Raw genomic sequence first — 12,412 nt, 5'->3', positions numbered from 1 at the left:
ACACATGGTGCCCTCTCCAGCAATTTTTTGTTTTCAACGTCAGACAAGAGGAAAAACAAAACAAAACAAAATGAAGTGCTGAGATAAGAAAACAGACGCACGGGCGACAACTCCATCATTTACGATCGAAATTATTTAGCTGAAAACATCTTCTCGCCAAGGGTCCGTTATTTTGTGTGTGTGTGTGTTCAGCTATTTACGTGCTGATATGCTAGACATGGATAAACTAGCTGCTGTCATAATTCACCGTGAGTGTGCGTACACACTCACGCTATTCCAGAAGGAAGAGCATAATATAGTGACAGGTTTACGGTCACGAACTAAGAAAGAAAGAAAGAAAAAATAAAAAATTGCTGTAGTGTTTATTATTCGTGTGTTCCAGCGCGCTGTTCCTGGTTCCGGTATAATATGCACTAAAATTTTATTAGTTATTTCCTCTCAGCTTTTCTTTCCGTTTTTTGCAATTTATTTTGTTTCTATTCATTTCGCCAATTCTCGGATTAACTTCCGAATTCATCCCTTTTTTTCAAGTGTTGATGACAGCTGTTCTCTTAAAGCACTTTAAAAAAAGAAGGCGCTTATAACCTGCGCTCAGCTTTCCCACTAAACACAAAGAGCGGCTTCGTAGGGTAACAAAAAGAAGGGGGGTGGATTTAAAAAAAATAAATAAACAGTTGACGATCGTAGCGTTTCATTCACCCTCCTGCCGAAAATCTATTAATAATCGTTACGCGTATGAATAGCGACATTGTTTGCACTGGTCCGCCCTTCCAAAAGAGAATAACAATGCGGATGCATATAGTAGCACCTTTGAACTTTTTAACGCACTCGTATGGTAAGGATGAAAAAAAAAAAAACATTTTTCTAGATGATGTGGGTCCTTTGTGTGTCTACATAAAAGAGTGCACATACTTTGCAAAGTATAAAAGAAATTCGAAAAAAAAAAATTATAATCGATCATTTATCGTAGACAATCAGCTGAGCTTTTTTGCATATAGACGCGTGCGCTCATCAATAAATAATAATAAAAAAAAAAACGGGGATGATGATGCTTGTTGTCCCTTGATCGTCATCCATCAACTGATTATCGAACTGTTTTGTTCAATCACAATCTGTTTTGTTCAAATGAAGGGAAGTTTAAGTTTCGTTTTTGATCTAGTTTATCTTATTAACATCATCAAGAAAGGGACACGTATATATAACATTCCGCTATTATAGAATGTTTTCGGGTAGGGGGGGATGAAGCTATGCGACGGTCACATCATCACGGCAATCGCGTTCGGGAAATCAGTCGGCCGCAGATAACGTGACAGCGCCACTGCTGATCTATAAGTCGTTTACCCTCTGCCGCCTTTTTTCTCGCCGCTTTGGTATATAGTTATGCGTCATTTCTATAAATATATCCATTTTTTTAAAAAGAAAAAAAGCCCTAACTTGGGAATGCTAAAAATATGTGGAGCTGCTGCGTCCTGCATTTCCCATTTAAATGTTTTTTTTTTAATTTTATTTTTCACGTTGATTGCATAAAAGAACGTTTTTATTTTTTGAAATTTAGGGAATAACAATTGAAATGCGAATGATGCATTTATAATTAAAGCGAGGGAGTTTAGTTGACAATCTCAATCATTGATTTTCAATGATCTATACAAAAGAGCGCAGTTTAGGGAGAGTAGGAAGAAAGAAGGGCGTTAACTGACGGGAAGAAGGCGGTTGTACACGGTAGTTTGGGGCCGGCTGTTGATGTGTTACGTCATTATCATCGCCCTCGCGGTTAATGTCGTTAAACAAAACAAAAATGATAAACTTTTTTTTTTCCCATTGAAAAAGTGGACTGTGGTAGAGTCAGTAATCTCGGCCGAGTCGTATAACTCATCACCATAATCGTAGTAATATACACACACTGCTGCGTGATGAATAACTCATTCGCCTCTATATACCCATCGGCCGCATATATTTTAGAACCCCCCCTTCCCCTCTATTTTTATGAGTAATTTGTCTCCCTTTTTGCTGCTGGATGGCCTTCCGGTATAAGGTGAAAGGGTTAGATCCATACCAGTCTTATTCATTATTATTCACGTATTGTCTGAAATAAAGCCCTTTATGCTAATCACACACACACACACACAAAATTCATTAATATTCATGTCATCAGTGATCTTCCGGAGAGAAAAAAAAACAAAAACAAATTAGACAGGATAATGAATTCACTATAAATTATTCTATCGCTTAGCCCTTTAAGCCAGAAAAATATCCTTGAATTTTAATTAGGCATATAATACGTACGTTTCTTATTCATTTTTAGACGATGCGCTTCAGCTGGATGATGTCAACGCCACTGAGATTCTATAATCTTCCGCTGTCTTGCGCAAGCGGTGTATACAACAAAAGATGCCCTATACAGTTGCATGTCTTAAAATGAAGGAAACATGCCGCCATTAACCTTTTACGCATGAACCCTCGTCCTTCTGGCCAACGAAACAAAACAGGGTGTGTCCGTTAAAGCCGCCCAAATTGATGATCAAGTGCGCGGGCAACCCTCTCTCGATATATATTTATTCCCTGATAAGTGGAGAGGGGAGGACGACCAACAGCATCGCCAAAGCTTGTGTTAGCAAGCATCAGAACGAAGGAAAACAAAAAAACACATCTGCCAAATGCCACGCCTTTAAGGCTGTTGATGACCTCACACACGATCATTTTCCTCGCACGAATTATGAATAGACAGCATTTTCTTGAATGCAATCAAGAATGATTTGATATGGCGTTCTTCAGCGCGTGTGTACATTATTTATTTTTATTGTGTGTGTGTGTGTATTTGCAAAAGGTTTTCAAATTAGAAATCGTCGTCATATTGCAGCCTCGTCATCATCGCTGTCAAATAAACAGCCCTTTATGAAAAGGAGACGGGAGGGGGGTGGGGGGTGGAGGCTATTCACAAAGGTAAATAGAACGCGATAGCTGTAGAGTATTGACAGTTTTTGAAAGTACAAAGGCAAAGTCCGCCAGTCATTCGACCCACCAAGTTTTCTGACGTCAACTTTTCCTCCCGGCTATCGAAAAAAAAAAAAAACTCTTTTTATTTTATTTTATTTTTTTTTTGCCATTTAAAAAAATAATCGTGAATTTTATGTAAATGTCCCACTGTGTAGTAGCTATAGTATATAGTAGCTGGATACGATAGCCCCGTTGGCGGAGTGCGATGCGCAGGCGCAAAAGAAGAAAGTCCCCACAGCTATTCAGCATATACGGCTGGGCTTCAGGACCTTTTTTTTTTAAAAATAAAAAAGGAGGGGAGAAGGGCCGATCGGTCCCGTCAAACTGCCAGAAGGTCAGACGACTCCGTAGCTATCGCAAGCGTGTTGCGTCTCTGTTGTCCCGAAACAAAAAGCTGTTTTTGTTTTTTTGAATATTGTTTTGGAAGGGAGAGAGAGAGAGAAAACTCGTATTGAAATTAGGAGAAAATTATTTAAATTTCAAAAGAAGACGGACGACATCCAAAAGAAAAGGCCCTCAATGTTGTGATGTGTTTTTGAATTCCCGCCAAGTTTCAAGTGTTCGTTTTTTACACCGAAACGCGTTTAGTTTTTTAAAAAATACTGAAACAAAAGAAAAACGGAAATTTGTTCGACATTTAACCTCCACCATCAAATTTGATTTGTTTTTTCTCTTCTTGTTTTCCCGTTTTGTGTGTGTGTGTGTGTGCACGCGTGCCGTCACCAGCTGTCAACCTGTTGGCCCCCACCCCATCGAAGCCTTCAAGTCATCCCGAGAACGTTTAAGTGCTTTTACGTCATCAACAGCTGATCGTCTTCAAACAAAAGACTGGACAAATGAACGGTAAAGATATTTAAATCAGAATTCTTGTCATAAATTAGAATACAAGTCTTTCATCGTGATTAGACGTCGATATACTTCAGACACATAAAAAAGAAGAAAAAGGCCTAACTTTTGTTGTTGTGGTTGTCGAAACGGCCCGTAGCGGAAATACAGAATGTATGGTGGTATAACAATCAAACAAAGTTGATGGGGAATGAAAGAAAAAAAGAAAGAAGAACTTTGGGGAATGTTGCCATACATATTTGTCTTTGAATGGGAAAGTGGCAAGAGGCTCCCCGCCATATAGTGGAGGGTCTCTGTCTACCAAATAAGGCCTGCGCTTGGCCAAATATCAAATTTTGTAAATACCCCCCGACGCTTTCTAAAGCGTGTTCGACGAGTTGCATTTGAAAAATATTTCAGACTAAAGCTTGTTATACACTTCATAACGTGACTCGAATTCCAGTTAAATGGCGGTTAAGAAAAAAGAAGAAAAATCTCAAACAGTCGAGATGTAGATCTTCATTTGTTTTCAGGTCTGGCGAATCGCCAATAAACAATCGATTTTTTTGTTGTTGTTTTCGCTAATTATAAACAATGCGATTGTTTATCGCACTATCCCTACACGCTGCCCTACAAAGTGAATTTCCGTGTTGATGGCCAACACGCAGCGGATCGATAAAGTAAACACCTTCTACGTTTGTTGTGTTTGACAGCCCAACTATATTTCTAGGAATGCCACTATTTTTTATTAGTACGGCCTAAATAGAATCAATTTTCAATCTTAAGAAAAAAGAAAGAAAAAACAGTGAAGAAGCCATTCGAATTACGAGCGCGTGCCGACCTACTTGATTTTTTTTCTTTTTCTGATTGATTCAACAGACGACCATGCCCATATCGTTCACGAATTTCTCTTTTTTGAAACCACCATTCCAAGAAACGATGATGTAAATTTCTCCTCATGTGTCGAATGACTTTATAGAGTTGCCACACATAATCAAAACAAATGTATACTGACCCCTTCTTTTCATTGTTGCTGCTTCGAACCATCGCATCCGATTTGGAGATGCGTCCATCCGTTAAATTATTCATGTCACAGCGGATGAAACTTTGCTTCAATGCGAGACACAGTTGCCCCCTTTTATGTGACAATCGAAAGCGGGGGGAATTAAAACGTCAGTAGAAGGGGAAGTCGAAATAACAAACACAATTTTTTTGGCATCGATTTATAGACGCCGCTATCGAATTGCTGATTTTAAAAACAACTTTCAAAAAAAATGATTATGAATATTTAAAAAAATATATCGTTAATAATATGCGCGGCATTTTTTGTGCTCAACTTAGCGTGTGATTATGTATGTATCTGATTGCTTATTCCCCCCATGGGCACATTATTTAATTTCATCCTTTTCCTTTTCGTCACCCATTTGCAACTGTCCGCACGCACAGCAACGAAATTGATCACGAAAACGAATCAATGGTCCTTTTTTTTTTTAAATAAAGAGAAATGTATACACGATGTTCTTATATAGGGACACTCTTTTTGTTGTTGTTGTAACACTAGACATATCGAAATTGATGGTGGGAGATTATGGCTTCACCGATGATTCGGTTTCATTCTAACAAGCGCCTTTTGTTTTTACTTGACCCCTCACATTCAACGGCTTCCACTTGCTCCCAATACCAACCCCTCAAAGGTCGAGCCTCTCCAATAATAAACAAACTGCTGTGTTAACAAGGCTCGTTTGTGCTCGTTAGTGTAGGCAAGACTAATGATTGACACGTGTGATTCATGCAGGGCGCAACGGTTAAACGTGGATACGTTGGATCACCTTTAAAAAAACGAAACAAAAAATTGGGGAAAAGGATGCGGCTTGTCGCGAGCAACGGCCGCATTATTTTGGCCGTTTTGCTGCTTGTTCAGCGCTGCTGTGACGCAATGCAAGAATTACAAAAACAGCAAACGCAGCAACCTTACAACTGCCCGAAGGAATGCATCTGTTTGTCATCGACGCAAGTGAGTCCACCTTTTTTAAAATTAAATGCTGTTTATCGGTAAGACGTTCTATACATTTTTTGGTTTAACTAGCAAAACAATTGACAACTGACAAAATAGGGGCAAAAATAAAAGTTGCTTTTTTACGGCTTACTCACGCGTGAGCGCTCTTGCGGATACAAAAGAAAACTTTTTCTAAAATTTAGTCATGACATAAGGCTGTCACTGTCTCAGGATCGAGCGGTTTTTTGAATGCTAATTTTTGTTTTCCCCATTTCTCGGCATTTAATAATAATAATAAAAAAAAAGAGATTCTTTGAAGTCTTAAAAAATAAAAAAGGATAGTTGAAAGGAAACTTAAACAAACAGAAGAAGAAGAAAAAAAAAGATAGTGAAACTTGGTGAATGTTCTCTCAACCAGCCACCAGACATTTGATATAGGATATCCGTTTTGGTGAAGAAAATTTGCATCAATAACACATGCAGTGTGTGAAAGAGGACGCGTTTTTCGTTTCTAAACATTTACATTGGTGAAATCCCCATTTGAAAAACAAAAGGTGTTGTGTAACGGCGGAGGACTGAGCCAAATTCCCGACGATCTACCGCCGTACGTGGAACACCTTTCGCTCATCAAGAACAACATCCGCCAGTTGAAGACGGACGCTTTCCAGCGCTACAAGACGTTGCGTAAACTCTATTTGGACGGCAACGCCATCAATCAAGTGCAGGCGTTCGCATTCCGCGGCCTCGGCCGTCTTCAGGAGCTGTCCATGCAAAATACTCCGCTCGACAGGCTCGGACAGTTCACCTTCTCCGGCTTGCATAATTTGAGCCACCTCTACTTGGCCAACAATCAAATACGGCGCATAGAGAGCTACGCCTTCGCTGGCACTTCGTCCATCCGCCTTTTGGTGCTCACCAACAATCCGACGGTCCGCATCGATTCATCCGCTTTTGCTGGTAAAGAAAGATCCGCTTTCAGTCTTTGTTTATACACGTCAATGTCTTGATTCCCAAAACAAAACAAACAAAAAAAAATGGGATGGAAAAGTTTGGCTGTGCGACGGGGATATCGCCACGAAGGTCTCATTATTCAATTATCAAAGAGACGCCCCCTGCCTTCGATAGTTTGTAATTGTTTTTTTCTTATATACGAACGAAGGTTGAGTGCAATCTTCTCTGTCGTAACACTACAGGGCATATCGTCTGAAAATAGGGGGTGGCAACCATCCGTCAAAATGACAAAGGCCACTATATTCTATAACCTCCCCCCCACCTTATCTTTTTTTTTTTGTTGTGTTGTTGTTGTTTGAAAGGCCCCTGTCCGTGTATAAGTATAGCTTGTAAATAACAAGGTACTCTGCACAGTGAAAAAAGTTAAACAAAAGTGGTGCTGGTGGAGAGTTGGATCAAACGGATCAGATTAAGAACAGACACACGGAACCCTTTTCCGGGGAGGGGCAGAGTAATAATCCTTTGCGTAATCAGGCGTATCTAATCCTAATAGCATCGTAATGAAGCTGTTTTAGCGAATGAGTCGATTGATTCGTTCATTTTTTTGTTTTCGAACGCTGGAAAAATTCAAAATAAAAAGATGTTGGAAAAAAAAGGAGGGCATGACGGATGATATAAACAATGGCTTTTCTATTTGTTACATGTTTACATCTAAACTACGTAGGTAAACTTGACTTCTAATAGGGTTGTATTTGGTGGGCAAAGAATTTTTCTTTTCTATTAAAAAGAAAAAAAAAAGCTGATGGATTAGCAAAGACCTGACTGTGTGAAAGCTTTTCTTTTTCGTATAGGAATAAGAAAACAAAACAAAAAACAATTCGATCTATCCGGCTTTTATCTCTTTTTATTTATGCAGGACTGAGTGATGTTCAAATGATTTATTTGCCTGCCGGCGTCCGCCACCTGGAACAAGGTAAATAATGCTGCACCACTGATTCGTTCCATTGAATTTATACTTAAGGCACACAAAAGGAATGTCTATAACATTCGAATGATTTCCACCATGTTTTTTTTTTACGTTTACCTGTTTCCTTTGATGGCTTTAACATTTTGCCGCTTGCCGCTGATTTTTCCTTTTTCAAATGTTATAGATGCTTTCAACGGACTGTCGATGATCGGACATTTAAAACTGGCCCATTTGGATCTGCAGTCTCTCAATAGTTTCGTCTTTCGAGGCTTGAGGCATGTACAGGTAACAATCCCCTAAATCCACACCAATAAAATCAAATCAAATAAAACCGTTTCTAACTTGGGCTCTTAAAAAAAACCCCAAAAAATCACATTTGATTTGGACAGCTGTTGAGTATTCAAGAAAGCGATTTGGGCGTGATCCGACCGGGCGTTTTTACGAATATGAGCAATATCGGCCGTCTGAGTTTGACCAACAATAAAATCGACGCCATCGAATCGTTTGAATTGACGGCCGATAACCGCGTCCGCCAATTCCATTTTATCGGCAATCACGTCCTGGATTTGCCTCACGGCCGCGCTATCCACATCCAAGGTATTTATTTTCTTCTTTTCGAATGCCCTTTTTACACAAGAGAAGGTTGTACGGGACATAAATTCTCGTTCGGGAGGAGGCCCCATTTTTGTTGATCCCATCGGTTGGGAGGCGGAAATAAAAAAAAAAGGGACGTAATCCTCCATGGGCTTGTTCTTGAATGTGTCAAAGTGATGTTCCACTATTTAGTAGATTACGTTGGAACGCCAGCAAAGTCATTTCTTTTTATTATAATTATTTTTTTTTGTGGGGGGGATTGGGAAAAAAAAAAAAAAGGTGTGCCAATTGTAAACGCATCCAACAATCATTTCCCTTGTGATTGCCACATCGTCAGCTGGATGAAATCAGCCATGTTCGCTAATCAGAGTCGCGAGCGCATGATGGCCAATAATTATTGCATTTCACCGTACGAAGTGCACGGCAAATCCATCCAATCTGCTGCGGAAGAAGCTCACCTCTTTGGCGGATGTGCGGACGACGATCCGCCGGAACGTACCGTCGCGTTGGAAACGACCAAACCATCGACTTTGTTTAGCAGCAGCAGCTGTTCATCAATGAACGGACAATCGATGACTATTTTAATCGCATTGTATTTATTGTTCCAACAGTTTGTACAGTTGTAAATAATTCCATCGGTGAAAACTTTGGATTTGAATATCCCCGATGTGGCCAACAATCAGGGAAAGAAGTGAAACCAACAAAAGAAGGAAAGTGATCAATAATAAGCGGAATAGACAGCCGAGTCGCTGGCTAGTATAGTGGCGCTTGAATAGTAAGTGGAAACGGGTCGGCTGCTGGACACGCGTTCCGGCAATTCGTAGATGGAATTGCAGTCGTCGTCGGATGCGCCAACCGGAAGCTGCGGACGCCGATACAGCCAGTCCTCATAGTCTGACTTTTGCCATAACTCTCGCCACTTCTGTACAAAAACAAAAAAAAACAAACAAATCACACGATTGGCTTTTGTTTTTTTCCGTCTGCCAATAGAAGACACGCACTGGAAAAAAAACAAAAACTTTGGCTTGGAATAAAAACTTAAGTTCGATCGGGTTCAGTGAATCATTCATCCCTTCTCTGTGTCTGTTGTCTCTATTGCTCTTTTCCGTTCTTCTCTCTTATTGTCAAAGAAGAACAGTTGGTAGAGGGCAGGGGGGTGTATAAAGTTGTCCAGTCAACTGACCTCTACCCTCCTTTATTTTTATTTTTCGTCTACTGTTGTTGTTATACCAACGGATACTAGCCACGATATCCCCCTTCACATCGGCGACAATTCATTTATGATGCTGGATAGAGTTTTTATAGAGATGGCCTTTTCGTGCTTCTTTTGTTTTTCTCTCTTTTTTTATGGCACGCTTCGTCCACAAGTTTTGTGTCTGCCTGAAAAAAGAGCTACTAGAGTCATACATATAGATTGGTGTATAGTACCTTGGTGCTGGACAAGTGGCCGTAATGACGGGCGACCAAGTAGAACGGAGTCAGCAGGATCGAAACCCAGGGGAAGCATAACAGCAATTGGCCCACGATGGCCATTACGTTGGTGTTGTCGGCTATTCGCACGCCAGCGTCAACGATGCACATCTGTTGCAAGGCATTTCTCTTTTTCAATATTATGCGATAAAGCTACAAGATACACTATACATACAAATCATGTTTACAAAATACATTTCGAGAAATTTACTTTCCGTACTCTTTCGCATTTCTTGTTTGCTCCCCCCCTCCTTCCCTTGTAAAGTTTTATGCATTTCCCGCTATTTATGTATACGTGTGTGTGTGTGTGTATACAACCGTGTGCTGTACAGCAATAAATCTATCGACTAATCCCATTGTTGCGGGCAATAGAACTTTGGGTGCCCATATCGAAGGAGAAACACGAGGATCATCGTCGAAAATAGACGGGGAAAAAAAAAGGAAATCGACTTACGAGCAACATCAGCGGTAGGACTGCGTTGTATGCGACAAAGACGTAACTTTGACCTCGGAAGGCTAGCTTGCATTGGCCAGCAAATTCGACCATGTCTACCATGCTGCTCGGTCTCATGCTGGACACGGTGGCCACCAGGACGAGGAAGATACCTGCCAACGGTAGTGTGCAGCCGGTGAAGGTCTCAATCGTGGCTATGTATAACTCTCTGCTCTGTGTTTTTTGGGGTGGGGGGGATCATAAAATATGAATGAAAACTAAAAAAAATTATGTTGATGAATGAGTCGATGATGACGTACTTGCGTGGCCATGGGTAAGCAAATGACGTAGAGGAAAGCGCCAACCATAACAGCCAACACTGGTCGCCAGCTCAAATTAGAAAAGGAAGTGGCCAGCATGTTGCAGATAAAAATCAAGGCGTCTAAATCTGTCGACGCACAGCGTGCAGGATTTCGTTTAAGGGAAAAGGATTTTGAATGATAGAAAAATAAAGCTTTATTATTGTAATGATTCACAGATGGCTCTGCCAACTTGTCGGCAGCTGTTTAAATATTGAGAAAGCGCGCGCGGCTTTTCTCCTGGGGTGTGTTACAATAACTCACTCAACAGAAAAACAGCAACCAAAAAGATAATCGTCCATCCTTCACCGGGCGGATGTTGTTCACTGACTCCAGTAGAAATCGCTTCTAGAATAATTTCTGATCGATTAGATAACAGAAAGACGGTTGAGCAGCTCAGCACTAACATCAGTCCAAGGGTAACAGTGTGACATGTCACCAGAACTATGCTTGACCTATTGTAACAAAGTCAACCGTAATTTTAGATCCTCAAAAGAACAGGTAAAGTATTAATATGTAATACTTAAGACAGTCCAGTTTATGTGTGTTCAGACTTGCCAGGAATGTAATGACACCAAAGCCCAAATTCAGTGAAAGTGCAGTATCAGCAATGGCTGTTATCCACAAGGGGACTGAAAGCAACTTTTGCCATGATGGTGCAAGTATGACTGCCAATCCTGTATACATTTGTGATGGATCTGAATAGATGGCCCTAACCACAAGGATGGCGACAAGTGTCACAGGTACTACAGAAGTAATGTAAGAAACCTGTAAAAAGGGTTAATTATTTTGAAAAACATTTGAATTTCTAGGAGAATCTTAGTACCTTGCTAATGAATTTTACTCCACAAATGACTGCAAGGACTGCAAACACCCAGGTAATTGATAAACTAATAACTGTCAAGGCATCCAACTGAGTAAAACCATACATATCTTCTTGCAGGTCAAAAGTACTGTTAATGCCTGAATGGGAACTGAGGTTCATAAAATGCCTACTGTCAATGAGTCTTAATGAGACAAACCTTTGACATCGTCACCCAACATCAGGATGATTGTTTTGGATATTGGCCACATTCCTGATGCAGTAGCACTTATAGCTTTGTAAACACTGCTACACATGAGGAAAAATCCAATGCCAGAAAAAACTGGTCTCAGATTGTTGATGCCAAAAAATTTGAGTGGGCCCATGCCACTGAGTTGGCCAATGCTTATCTCAAAAAAGAGAAGTGGTAAGCCCACAAAAACAATGGAAATCATTCTGGCCAATAAATATGCGGCTCCACCATGCTGGATGCATGATGATGTCAGTCGCGTCCAACTAGCCGAATCTATGTTACACATGGACAATCAAAAGAAAATTCAACCTGTAACTTGGAACTTTTTCAGTTTAAATCTTTAAACATTACCTAAAGCAAAACTGAAGATGGCGACGTAAAAATCCCATTTGCATCTCCAATGCACTCTACATCTTGCGGGATTTTTCACAGGTGACTCCCATTGATTCTACAGCAATAAAAAAAAAACACATTCAAGAATGATTCACTCGTAATATGCGTCATCAACATTGAGTAAAGTACCAGTCTACTAATATTCGAACGCCTAGGGAGTGACACAGGTGCAGCGAGCGTCAACGTTGAGGTATTGCGCTCGGCAGCCAGACGCGCCCTTGGCAACATATCAGGAGCCTAGAAGAAACTGCAATGAAATATTGAGAGATCTATCAAAGAGGCTGTGAGACAAATTCACCGACCACCCATGACCTCGCAGCAACCCTACCCTTCAGGCAATAGTGATAGACGTTAATGTGATTTTTTTTTAACCAA

General features: G+C 40.4%; 2 protein-coding genes across 2 annotated transcripts; one reads left to right on the top strand and one right to left on the bottom strand.

The window, feature by feature from the left end:
• The first annotated feature begins 3,314 nt into the window (after nucleotides 1–3,314).
• LOC116926418 (leucine-rich repeat-containing protein 15) lies at nucleotides 3,315–10,153 on the top strand. The gene is made up of 7 exons (XM_032933305.2): nucleotides 3,315–3,837; nucleotides 5,615–5,833; nucleotides 6,370–6,772; nucleotides 7,683–7,739; nucleotides 7,918–8,018; nucleotides 8,123–8,330; nucleotides 8,607–10,153. Exons 2-7 carry the CDS (start codon nucleotides 5,684–5,686, stop codon nucleotides 8,951–8,953), a joined length of 1,266 nt encoding a protein of 421 aa, XP_032789196.1. The 5' UTR covers nucleotides 3,315–3,837; nucleotides 5,615–5,683; the 3' UTR covers nucleotides 8,954–10,153.
• LOC116926401 (sodium-dependent serotonin transporter) lies at nucleotides 8,901–12,309 on the bottom strand. Its single transcript, XM_032933285.2, has 10 exons — nucleotides 12,167–12,309; nucleotides 11,996–12,092; nucleotides 11,612–11,917; nucleotides 11,416–11,552; nucleotides 11,113–11,357; nucleotides 10,854–11,044; nucleotides 10,551–10,678; nucleotides 10,252–10,464; nucleotides 9,756–9,908; nucleotides 8,901–9,249 (listed from the first exon to the last, which is right to left on the bottom strand). Exons 1-10 carry the CDS (start codon nucleotides 12,263–12,265, stop codon nucleotides 9,046–9,048), a joined length of 1,773 nt encoding a protein of 590 aa, XP_032789176.2. The 5' UTR covers nucleotides 12,266–12,309; the 3' UTR covers nucleotides 8,901–9,045.
• Between the last annotated feature and the right edge of the window lie 103 nt (nucleotides 12,310–12,412).

This window comes from Daphnia magna, linkage group LG7, assembly GCF_020631705.1.
Source record: "Daphnia magna isolate NIES linkage group LG7, ASM2063170v1.1, whole genome shotgun sequence".
In the NCBI taxonomy this organism is placed as follows: domain Eukaryota; kingdom Metazoa; phylum Arthropoda; class Branchiopoda; order Diplostraca; family Daphniidae; genus Daphnia; species Daphnia magna.
The sequence above is the reverse complement of the archived record's forward strand: the minus strand, read 5'-3'. Positions and strand labels throughout refer to the sequence as shown.

Excerpts from the sequence above, each read along its gene's own strand:
- LOC116926401 (XM_032933285.2), bottom strand. The coding sequence starts at position 12,265 with ATGTTGCCAAGGGCGCGTCTGGCTGCCGAGCGCAATACCTCAACGTTG. Across the intron at positions 11,358-11,415 it reads GAGTAAAATTCATTAGCAAG|GTTTCTTACATTACTTCTGT; the intron begins GTACTAAGATTC and ends CCCTTTTTACAG. Across the intron at positions 9,250-9,755 it reads GCCACTTGTCCAGCACCAAG|AAGTGGCGAGAGTTATGGCA; the intron begins GTACTATACACC and ends GTTTTTGTACAG.
- LOC116926418 (XM_032933305.2), top strand. The coding sequence starts at position 5,684 with ATGCGGCTTGTCGCGAGCAACGGCCGCATTATTTTGGCCGTTTTGCTG. Across the intron at positions 5,834-6,369 it reads TCTGTTTGTCATCGACGCAA|GTGTTGTGTAACGGCGGAGG; the intron begins GTGAGTCCACCT and ends GAAAAACAAAAG. Across the intron at positions 6,773-7,682 it reads CGATTCATCCGCTTTTGCTG|GACTGAGTGATGTTCAAATG; the intron begins GTAAAGAAAGAT and ends TTATTTATGCAG.